Genomic DNA, 11,811 nt, shown 5'->3' with positions numbered 1-11,811 from the left:
CCAATTCCTTCAGCACTCTCGGATGCAACTCGTCCAGCCCCATGGACTTGTGCACGTCCAGCTTTTCTAAATAGTCCCTAACCACCTCTATCTCCACAGAGGGCTGGCCATCTCTTCCCCATTTTGTGATGCCCAGCACAGCAGTCTGGGAGCTGACCTTGTTAGTGAAGACAGAGGCAAAAAAAGCATTGAGTACATTAGCTTTTTCCACATCCTCTGTCACTAGGTTGCCTCCCTCATTCAGTAAGGGGCCCACACTTTCCTTGGCTTTCTTCTTGTTGCCAACATACCTGAAGAAACCCTTTTTGTTACTCTTGACATCTCTTGCTAGCTGCAGCTCCAGGTGCGATTTGGCCCTCCTGATATCATTCCTACATGCCCGAGCAATATTTTTATACTCTTCCCTGGTCATAAGTCCAACCTTCCACTTCTTGTAAGCTTCCTTTTTATGTTTAAGATCCGCTAGGATTTCACCATTAAGCCAAGCTGGTCGCCTGCCATATTTACTATTCTTTCGACTCATCGGGATGGTTTGTCCCTGTAACCTCAACAGGGATTCCTTGAAATACAGCCAGCTCTCCTGGACTCCTTTCCCCTTCATGTTCACTACAAAAGGCTTGCTCCCCCGCCTCCCCCTCGCTCTCCTGCTGGTAATAGCTCACCTTAAGTGATCACTCTCGTTACAGTGTGTATGGTAACGCCCATTGTTTTATGTTCTCTGTGTATAAATCTCCCCACTGTATTTTCCACTGACTGCATCTGATGAAGTGAGCTGTAACTCACAAAAGCTTATGCTCAGATAAATTGGTTAGTCTAAGATGCCACAAGTCCTCCTTTTTCTTTTTGCAAATACAGACTAAGACGGCTGCTACTCTGAAATCTGATATGTCAGTTGCTCTACCGGTACAAATTCTTAATGGCCTTTGAGACAATTTCTGTCCCAGAAATGATAAATTATGTCTTTGTAGTGTCAGATAAAAAGGAAAGGGGCAGAAATTAGCCTTGCAGCAGTACAATAAGGACTCCTAGTATCAAAGCTTGGTTGTTAATATAAGCTACGATGTAGTGCAATCATGAAATCCATCAAGAGGACTCTGATCCTAAAAGCTAGGTTGAAGACTGATTCTTATTGATACGCTGACTATACATAAAACCCCTGTGCTGCTGAAATAAAAAATGGACTGAACCATTCTGATATCCCAGGGATGCTCCATGTAAATTGCACACGGATGTTCATCTGTTTTTAAGTTGCTTGTGTGCCTTGAGGAGTAACCACTTTAGCCACTGATTCTGCTAGAAGTGTATATCCGTGAGGCAGCTTCAGTATATGGTTGATGGATAAATAAAGGGTCTGAGCAGCCCATTTTACACGAGCAGGGCCAACCTGCTCATACAAGTGAAGGCGATGATCAGGGCCAACATTTTGTTTGATGGGCCTGATTCTCCACTGCCTTGAACCTCATATAGTCCCTTATCCTGTACGCTGTGGGTGTAAAACTTTACCAGAGCACTCTACTTACATCAGAGGTAGGATTTTACACCTATTTTGTCTGTGCATAAATGATTACATGAGGTGCAAACCAGTGAAGAATCTGGCCATGAAGCTTTTGCTCTGCTTACCCTGAAAGAGGGCTTGCTTCTATTTTCTATAGCTGACCCTTAAAATACTAATTACAGTAACACATCTTTCATTTTTGTTAACAATACATTGTAAATTGCTGGAAACTGGACTGGGGTATGTCTACACTACAAAATGACTCCGATTTTACAGAAGTGGATTTTTGGGGTAAAGATTATATAAAGTCAAGTGCATTGTCCATGCTAAGCACATTAATTCGGCAGCATGCGTCCACAGTACCATGGCAAGTGTCAACATTCCAAGCAGTGTACTGTGGGTAGCTATCCCACAGTTCCTGCAGTCCCCACTGCCCATTGGAATTATGGGCTGAGCTCCCAAAGCCTGATTGGCCAAAAATTTGTCATGGGTGATTATGGGTAAATGTCTTCAGTCAACGCTCCCTTCCTCTGAAAGCAATGGCAGACAATCATTTCACTCCCTTTTCCCTGGATTGCCCAAGCAGATGCCATAGCACAGCAAGCATGTAGCCCATTCAGCTCCCTGCAGCAGTTATGACCATTGTAAATACCTCCCGCATTATCATGCAGAACCTGAAAAACCAGGCAAGGAAGTGATGGCAGCGCAGTAACAAGAGTGATGAGGACATGGACACTGATTTCTCTAAAACTGCAGTCCGCAGCAATTTGGAGATCATGGTGTTAATGGGGCAGGCTCATGCCATGGAACACCAATTCTGTGCTTGTTTCCCAGGCTCAGAGTGGTGGGACCGCATAGTGTTGCAGGTTTGTGATTCCCAGTGGCTCCAAAACTTTTGCATGCGTAAGGGCACTTTCATGAAAATTTGACTTGCTTTCCCTGCCCTGAAGCGCAAGAATACCAAGATGAGAGCAGCCCTCACAGTTGAGAAGCGAGTGGCAATAGCCCTGTGGAAGCTTGCAATGCCAGACCGCTACTGGTCATTCGGTAATCAATTTGGAGTGGGCAAATCTACTGTGGGGGCTGCTGTGATGCAAGTAATCAACGCAATCATTGAGCTGCTGCTATAAAGATAGTGACTCTGGGAAATGTGCAGGTCCTAGTAGATGGCTTTGCTGCAGTGGAATTCCCTAACTGGTGGGGTATAGGCATATCCCTATCTTGGGACCAGACCACCAGGGCAGCCAGTACATAAACCGCAAGGGGTACTTTTCAATAGTGCTGCAAGCTCTGGTGGATCACAAGGGACGTTTCACCAACATCAATGTGGGATGGCCGGGAAAGGTACATGATGCTCGCATCTTCAGGAACTCTGGTCTGTTTCAAAAGCTGCAGGAAGGGACTTTATTCCCAGACCAGAAAATAACTGTTGGGGATGTTGAAATGCCCATATGTATCCTTGGGGACCCAGCCTACCCCTTAATGCCCTGGCTCATGAAGCCATACACAGGCAGCCTGGACAGTAGTCAGGAGCTGTTCAACTACAGGCTGAGCAAGTGCAAAATGGCGGTAGAGTGTGCTTTTGGACATTTAAAGGGTTGCTGGCACAGTTTACTGAGCGAGTTTACTGACTCACTCAGACCTCAACGAAACCAATATTCCCATTGTTATTGCTGCTTGCTGTGTGCTCCACAATCTCCGAGTAAGGGGGAGACATTTATGGCAGGGTGGGAGGTTGAGGCAAATCACCTGGCTGCTGAATATGCACAGCCAGACACCAGGGTGATTAGAAGAGCACAGCAGGAAGCGCTGCACATCAGAGAAGCTTTGAAAACCAGTTTCATGGCTGGCCAGGGTACCGTGTGACACTTCTGTTTCTCCTTGATGAAAATCTGCCCCCTTGGTTGACTCTAATTCCCTCTAAGCCGCCCGCCTGCCCCCCTTTGATCACAGCTTGTTTGCAAAGGAAGTAGTCACTATCATTTAAAAAAACATGTATTCTTTAATAATGGATTATAAAAATAGGGAGAACTCACAAGGTAGCCCGGGTGGGGTGTGGTAGGAGGGAAGGAAAAGGCCACTTCAAAACTTGTTGAATGACAGTCTTCTGTTGCTTGGGCTGTCCACTGGGATGGAGTGGTTGGGTGCCCGGAGCCTCCCCCCACCCCCAAGTTCTTGGGCATCTGGGTGAGGAGGCTATGGAACTTGGAGGAGGGAAGGCGGTTAAACGGGCTGCAGCGACAGTCTGTGATCCTACTGCCATTCCTGAACCTCCACTAGATGCTGGAGTGTGTCAGTTTGATCCCGCAGTAGCCCCGGCGTTGCATCCTGCCTCCGGTCTGATCCTCCTGCCGCCACCTCTCATCTCGATTGTCCCTCCTTTCCTTGCGTTCGTTGGCAGCTTTCCTGTACTGTGCTATTGTGTCCCTCCACACATTCTGCTGAGCTCTGCACGGAGAATTTCTTTTCAGCCACAGGCAAACAACCCAGTAGGAACGGCCACCTCTGAATGTCCCCTTAATTAAATTTCCCTATTTCAACCAGGTTACCATGAACAATCTCACTCTCCTGAGGATAACAGAGAAATAAAGAACAGATGTTGCTTGAATGCCAGCAAACACCGGGACCATATGCTGCTGGGCTTTGTCATGCAATGATACCAGATTATTTGCTACTAGCGTGGCGTGGGAAAGTGTCCTACCAAAGAGGACAGAATAAGGCTGCTCTCCCCAGAAACCTTCTGCAAAGGCTTTTAGAGTACCTCCAGGAGAGCTTCATGGAGATGTCCCTAGAGGATTTCTGCTCCATCCCCAGACACGTTAACAGACTTTTCCAGTAGCTGTACTGGCCATGAATGCATCCCAAGTCCTCAGGGCAAATTAATCATTCAACACCTGCTTTTAAAACATGTACCTTTTTAAATACAATACACTCACCAGAGGTCCCTTCTCCAGCTTGTTTGGGTTGAGAGGGTATTTCAGTCGGGGTGCTTAAAAAGATCCTGGCTGTCGGGGAGAACGGTGTGCTGTGTGCTCTCCTCAAGCTCGTCGTCCTCATGTTCCCTGTCCACAAAATCCTCAGGCATGGCTGAGAGTACCCCATCATCTGAGTCCACGGACAGAGGTGGGGTGGTGGTGGTGGGGGGGGCCCCCCCAAGAATTGCATGCAGCTCAGTGTAGAAGTGGCATGTCTGGGGCTCTGTCCCAGAGCATCCGTTTGATTCTTTGGTTTTCTGGTACGCTTTTCTGAGCTTTTTAAGTTTCACACGGCATTGTGTTGCGTCCCTGCTCTGGCCTCTGTCCATCATGGCCTTGGAGATTTTTTTGAAATGTTTTGGCATTTCAACTTTGGAATGTAGTTCTGATAGTACGGATTTGTCTTCCCCATACAGCAATTGGATCCAGTACCTCCTGTTTGGTCCATGCTGGAGCTCTTTTTCAATTCTGGAACTGCATGGCTACCTGTGCTGATGAGCTCACCTGGCCAAACAGGAAATGAGATTCAAAAGTTCCCGGGGCTTTTCCTGTACACTGGGCCAGTGCATCCAAGTTCAGAGTGCCATCCAGAGTGGTCACAATGGTGCACTGTGGATAGCTCCCGGAGGCCAATACCGTCGAATTGCATCCACACTAACCCTAATTCGAAACGGCAATGTCTATTTCAATGCTAATCCCCTTATCGGGGAAGAGTACAGAAATCAATTTTAAGAGCTCTTTATGCTGACAAAAATGGCTTCATTGTGTGGACGAGTGCAGGGTTAATTCGATTTAACGCTGCTAAATTTGACAAACTCGTAGTGTAGACCAGGCCAAGGAGGCATAACATGCCCCTACTCCAGCATAAATAAGAATTTTTGACTTGCACTGCCATCTGTTGTCACAACGTGCACATTTTATCTGCATCTCTATGTGCCTGTGTGGCTTTTTTATTCCTGTATTAAACATCCCCCTTGAAAGGAGTTTGTAATATGGGCCATTCACTTAAAAGTTCAATGAGCCTGGTGACAGACCATTTTAATCAATAAATTCTCTAGCTGATTTAGAACACTGTGAATTATCGCAAGAACGGATTTCATTGCACACATTTGTAATGATGGCAATAAGCCAAATTCATTTTTGGTGTTACTCTATTGACATCCATGCAATTTACTCTAGGGATGAATTTGATTCAGTGTCTTTAACCAAGCCTTAAGGCTCTGAATCAGCAAAATAAATGAGGCAGGGTAAGGGGATTTTTTTGCTTAATTAGAACCCAATGAGTTAAATTAGCCTGCACCACTTTCCCTTAAATCTATGCGAATAAAGTCCTGGTTCAGAAGCTGACAGAAAAGCAGGAAATCTATTGCTAATAGGTGGTTGTTTTCTACCCGGATGGGTGATTTCTGCTTGTGCGTGCATGAGAACCTTATAGTAACCAGTGCATACATGATAAAGGATGGAAAAGTAGCAAAGTAACATCTTTGATTACAAACAGTATAAAAATAAAACAATGACCTATGGCTGTGAGAGAGGATGGTCAGGTATACAAGGCACTAGACTTATACTAAGGAGAGCTGGGTTCAATTTCTGCCTCTACACTGCCTTCCTGTATAATCTTGGTCAAATCACTCAATCTCTTTGCACCCCCATTCTCTATATATATATATATATACAATGGGGATACTCCTCATGTTCTCATTCTTTCTGTCTTGCTGATTTTGATCGCAAGCTCTTCAAGGAAGAGGCCCCCTCGTACATACATGAAGTCAAGCACCTCACGCAATGGGGCCTTAGTCCTCATTGGGACCTCTAGATACTACAGCAGTACAAATAATAATAATGACAATAGCTTGACTGTTTTGTTTAGTAAATCAAAGCCTCCTGAAAACACAGTACATGTAAAGTACAAAATTCCTCAATCCCCAGACAGCACAACTAGTGGGGTTGTGCACTGCGCAGGGCATGGCCTTCCAGCTTGTCCATATGCAGTAAGTTTTGCAGGGCTGGGCAGGCAGCGAGGTGGGGCTTGTAGATCTACCAGCCATTGTCTGAACTAGGCAGGAGCATCAGGAACATTTTGCCAAATGTGACTTATTCAGATTTCTTGTAAGGAAAGTGGCTGTCGTCCCATGTCCCGAGTTCCTGAAACCTCTGTATTTACATTGCAATAGCACAATCTCAACTCTGAAGCAGTGTCCTACCACAGCCCATTGGAGTACCCACACACATTATAGTCCAGGTGATAAATTAATGGGACGCTTATTTGCATGCTGATTCCGTTCTGTCCTGTTAGCAAGAACAGAGGAAGTGTTCTCCACTCCTAGCATATTTTATTCCCTCAGTTTGTTTTCTTGAAGAGTGAAATAGAATTTTGTACTGTTTTCAGCTTTTAAGAGGATGTATACCCCACTTGTGAGCCCAAGATCCCAAATGAAAATATTTGTCCCTCATCACTTTGATTGGGGGCAGGGGGAATTCATTCTGCAGATCATGAAAACTTTACATGAAAAATAAGAAATTTAGGAAGGCAACTAAAGGGAAGCCACTAGCTTGAGGGTGATGGTAGAAGCATGAAGTTAAGTAGAAGAGACTGACAGTGAGGATTCGCTCCTGCATTCCTTCTTCACTTGATTTGGTTGCGGGACCTGGCTGAACAAGGGAGCTGAGTGCATAAGGACCACAAGATCAAATCCTTAGTTAACCTATAGCATTTACGGAACACATGGACCTTCAAAAATACAGGATGGGGAACATATCAAGACAGGTAATTTAAGATAGCGTCAGTGCAGAAATTACTATACAATAAACTCTACATTTTATGGGGGACAGATCTGATTTGAAATTGGTACCACTTAAGGGAAATAAAAATGAAATGTAGCTCCACCATACAAAAATGCACTATAATACCGATGCCTCGTTTAAATTAAAATGAAGAAAGCATTGTGTGGCTTTTTGAACACAAGCGCCCCTTAGTGGTAACATACAGAAACATTCCACCATGGTTTACTGTAGGTTCGTTTTTAATGATAAAAAAATCACATCCTGAAGTCTTTGCTCGGTCAAAAATGCCCAATGACTAATATTCAAGTTTAGCCTGTGTAAGGATTTCTTGATTTGGGCTCATGCATACGCACGCGCACACATTCACGTTTAAAATCAGTCAAATTATGTCCAAGAATTGAATTGTTCAATAAAATAGTAAACCCATCTGAAATAGGCTAAAAACAATTTACACAAAGAATACTTTCAGAAGTATCTAGATAAGATTTACTGGACTTTCAAGAAATCAAGATTTATATATGTGCATCTGAGTTTTAAAACTTCACTCATCACCATGTCAGCTAAGTTATATCCCTTTTGTAACCTTGGTAAACAGAGAAGTGCAACTAAAGAAACTACATTTAGAAGACAAAATAAATACCACCGTCAGTGATCAGTGTATTTCAGCATCAATAGAAGGAGCATGTCCTGTGATACACTGAAAACCTAAACTTGAGAGTGCTTGTCTTTAGAAAGGAGTGCTCAAGAGTATATACATTCTTCTATATAGCATCCCGTAGGGTCCCAGTAATATTATCCAAAGTAGTCTCTAAAATTAGACAGTTTTGCATACTCAAGTTTGAGTAATTATGCACATACAATTTTGTGTGGATGTGGAAGATTGCAGCCACAAGTCAGCACATAAAACTCTGCCTTCAACTTTAAAAGCTGGGCCCTCTGGGCCTTTGAAAATTTGGCCCTAGATGTTTGTTCGTCTGAACAACTGTTCTAAGGGGCCAACTTTTCAGATAATGGCACACCTGAATTGTACAATCAGTTGCACATCCAAAAATTTGCACATGCAAACACACACAGATGCCTCTTTTGTGAGTGCAACAGGTATGGGTTTTTGTTTGCAGCTAAAGTTTATGCACCATTTAAAAGTGCTGTCCTAGAAGTCTGTGAATGATTTAAGTGGGTTTACTCTCCAAATGTTAAGGCTCTAGAAGCTTCCTGCTGTTCTTTATGTAGGTCTCTTGCCCTGTTTTTCAGAGCCTCTGCCTTGGCATCATTCTTATCAATTCCATCTCCTAGTTTGTACATTCGACTGGCATTGGCACATGCCCACACATGACCCATGTCACATGCTTTCAAAGAGTACTTCAAAGCTAGGTTCATGTCCTTTGGTATCCCAGGTGCTCCTTGAAGATATATCGCACTAAGATTGAAGCAACTAGGAGCAAAACTGCCATCACATGCTTTACTGTAGTAGTCCCTGGCAAGGACTGGGTCAGGTTTGTCGTCATTTACTTGCCCATCGTGAGCTAAAAGTCCAACGTTGTGGCAAGCATTTATTGATTTCTTCCCACCTTTCTCGCAAGACTTCAGAAAACAGTTGTAGGCAGCTTTCAAATCTTGGGTGAGTCCACCTGCAGCCCCCCCAAAAACACAATCAAATACTAGTTTGTGTGAAGAACATACTATAATTGTGAGGTAGTGAGAAGAACATTTTCTTTCACAAATTTTTGAATACTATTTTGGAAGAATATAACTCAATACAAAGATAGTTGTAAATGTGGACTACTCTTCAGAGTGTCAAGACCTAGTCTACATTAAACACTATTTGCCAGTATAGCTATACCAGCAAACCCTCCTAGTGTAGATGCAGCTTTTCCCAGCAAAAGGCCTCTGTTGTTGTGATAGTGTATACTCTTTCCCTGAAAGAAATGAGGTATACCAGCCAAAGCATTTTTTGTCAGTATAACTATCTACACTAAATGGAGAAATGTAACCAAATTTATTCTTTCCATATATAGCCAAACCAGGTTTATCTAAAGACAACATAATTTAAACAAAATGGGGTTCAGGTAAAAGGAAGACTTAGCCTAAGCATTTGATACAAGGCAGAAAATACGACCATGGTTGACTATAATAGATAAAAAATATATATAAAAATAAAATGGAAGACACCCCTCTTCAGCAAACTAATATTTTTATGTATAAAAATTTAAATCCTCCAACTCCTCCTGTTTTGTAGCCAATTGGTATGAGCATAAATAATTCCAACTATTCCTTAAGGCCTCATCCCGCTCTACTCAAGTCAACTACAGCAGCATAGGACGCTTAATTTCTCAACAAAATGAGTTTCAAGCATATCTCCAAATAATATACACAAAGGAAATGTATACAACTCTCAAAGAGACTATCTGGTTATTTGGAAGAGTATCCAAAACTTGATCTACAGGAAAAATGTTTTCTTTCTTAAAATTCCTAATACAAGATTTCCCCTGCAGTGATAACTGGAGATGTGAGCCATTGAAACAAACTGTAAACCGGTTTCAGAGTAGCAGCCGTGTTAGTCTGTATTCACAAAAAGAAAAGGAGTACTTGTGGCACTTTAGAGACTAACCAATTTATTTGAGCATAAGCTTTTGTGAGCTACAGCTCCGATGAAGTGAGCTGTAGCTCACAAAAGCTTATGCTCAAATAAATTGGTTAGTCTAGGGTGCCACAAGTACTCCTTTTCTTTTTGCAAAACTGTAAGCCCAGTATTGAAGTGGTTTCCAGCATACCCAGGGGTTGCAGCAGCACCCCTAGGTCCAGCACCTATCCCTGAGTTGGCTGGCACAAGCTAGCCACAGGTTTTTCTTTGCTGTGTAGACATACCTTGAGCTTGAGTCAAGACAGAACCCAGAGTTCAAGTTCTATTGCTTTGCAGTGTAGATGCAGCCCCACTGTGCTCATGATCTGGGAGTCTGGCAAAAGCATCCCACAATGTCACAGGCAGATTTTCTTTGTTCTCTGGACAGCCAAGTTTTCCCACACTGCACTATGAACAAAGGGCTACAGCAGCCATATTTTTTGGGGGGAATACTAGGAAGTCTGGAATATCAGGCGCTAGTCTCAGGCCTACACAATTCAGTGCAGATGCTAGAGCCCCAGGTTGGGACCCAGGGTTCAACAATTCCAAACATGAGGGTTACAGACAAGTGTTGACAGTCAAGCCTGAGGTTAACAAACCCAGGGTCTCCTAACCTGAGTTCTACTAACCTTCAGCTTACTTTGCAGTGTAGACATATCTAGACAGGCCACCAAAAACATGAACAGCAATGAGATTGACAAGAAATCTGTGCCTCCTAGCACTGAAAGGTTAACACCTAATAAAATGTTAGCTAGAAATCCTGAAGCAACTTGTCACAAGAAGAGAACTAGCTCACAAGAACAGCCTCAACACCAGTGGGGGTTGGGCTCCAATGGGTGCAAAAGGGGCAGGCCTGGGGGGCTAGCCTCCCCAAGCCAGGGGTTCACCCACTGCTCATGCTCAACACTACCCTTTCTTCCAACAGGCTCAAGGCGGGACAGGACCAATAGCTATTTCTCACCTTTCCCAGTTGCATAATAAGCTCCAAGTTTATAGCAACTCTCACTGTTCTGATTCTTTTCACAGTTTTCTTTTAGCACCTTGGCAGCTGCTTCGAAGTCCTTCTTCACCCCCTCCAAATAATCAGCCAATCGATGGCAACCTGCGAGGAAGACGGGGATTAAACGGTTTACAAACTAGGCTCAGGCTAGGCTATTTGGGTGTTTCACCACAACACAAGAAGGGAAGACGATGGGTCTTTCTAATACAGCTTGCTTATCTATTTTTAGTCTCATCTTTCTATACTACAAACCCCCTGGAAGCTTTAACGTCAGCTCTGAATTCTTCCCATCCCAGTTTCGCCTGTGCAGGGCTGCACCCCGGGCCTACGCTGCAGGCGCGGCCTAAAACCAAACACCCTAGACCTGGCAGCGCTGCTTTGCAAGAGAAACCTCGCAGCTCCCTTTCTGCAAGTAGGGCTGGCTTAGAAGACAGCACCAGGCCCCCGAGCTCCAGGCTCTTCCCAGAGCGGTGGGGCCCAGTGACCTTGGAAGCATCTCGCCACTCGTGCATGAAGGCAGCGGCTAGGAGAGGCCGGGGACCAGGCGCGCCGCCCGGGGGCCAGGTGCAGCCTGCAGCCGGGCGCTGCGCCGCGTTGTCCAGTTACCGTCCGGATCGCCCTCCTTGTAGCACTGGTAGCTGTACTCGATGCCCAGGTTCTCCAGGTAGCCCTTCACCTCCTCCTCGTCCTCCAGGTTGACCAGCCCGGCCATCGCCCTTCCACGGGAGGGGCGCCGGGAGAACCGCACCCGAGGCCCCGCTGCAAGGTGACTCGGCCGCCAGCGGAAGCGCCTGTCCCCTCCTGCAGGGCCCGCCCGCACCCGGAAGGGAATAGGTACCGCACACGGCCCGTGGGCGGAGCAGAGCGTCGAAGAATCGGTGCGCGGCGTCAGCCCATTTGCAGAAGCGGAGCGGGCGGGCGAGGAACGTGGAAGCTG

The 11,811-nt window shown here is 45.0% G+C and overlaps 1 protein-coding gene across 3 annotated transcripts; it reads right to left on the bottom strand.

The window, feature by feature from the left end:
- Window positions 1-3,477: 3,477 nt before the first annotated feature.
- On the bottom strand, window positions 3,478-11,702 carry COA7 (cytochrome c oxidase assembly factor 7). 3 transcript variants are annotated; one of them, XR_014712823.1, is made up of 4 exons: window positions 11,481-11,702; window positions 10,836-10,976; window positions 4,432-8,882; window positions 3,478-4,063 (listed from the first exon to the last, which is right to left on the bottom strand). XR_014712823.1 is itself a non-coding variant. In XM_084637915.1 (3 exons), exons 1-3 carry the CDS (start codon window positions 11,584-11,586, stop codon window positions 8,434-8,436), a joined length of 696 nt encoding a protein of 231 aa, XP_084494041.1. In that variant the 5' UTR covers window positions 11,587-11,702; the 3' UTR covers window positions 3,478-8,433. The 3 variants fall into 3 exon arrangements, 1 of the variants encoding a protein (XP_084494041.1); XR_014712824.1 differs by having other exon boundaries at window positions 3,478-3,943; XM_084637915.1 differs by having other exon boundaries at window positions 3,478-8,882.
- Window positions 11,703-11,811: the final 109 nt, after the last annotated feature.

This window comes from Lepidochelys olivacea, assembly GCF_965140295.1.
Source record: "Lepidochelys olivacea isolate rLepOli2 genome assembly, chromosome: 8".
In the NCBI taxonomy this organism is placed as follows: Eukaryota; Metazoa; Chordata; order Testudines; family Cheloniidae; genus Lepidochelys; species Lepidochelys olivacea.
This window is presented reverse-complemented; position numbering and strand designations above follow the sequence as displayed.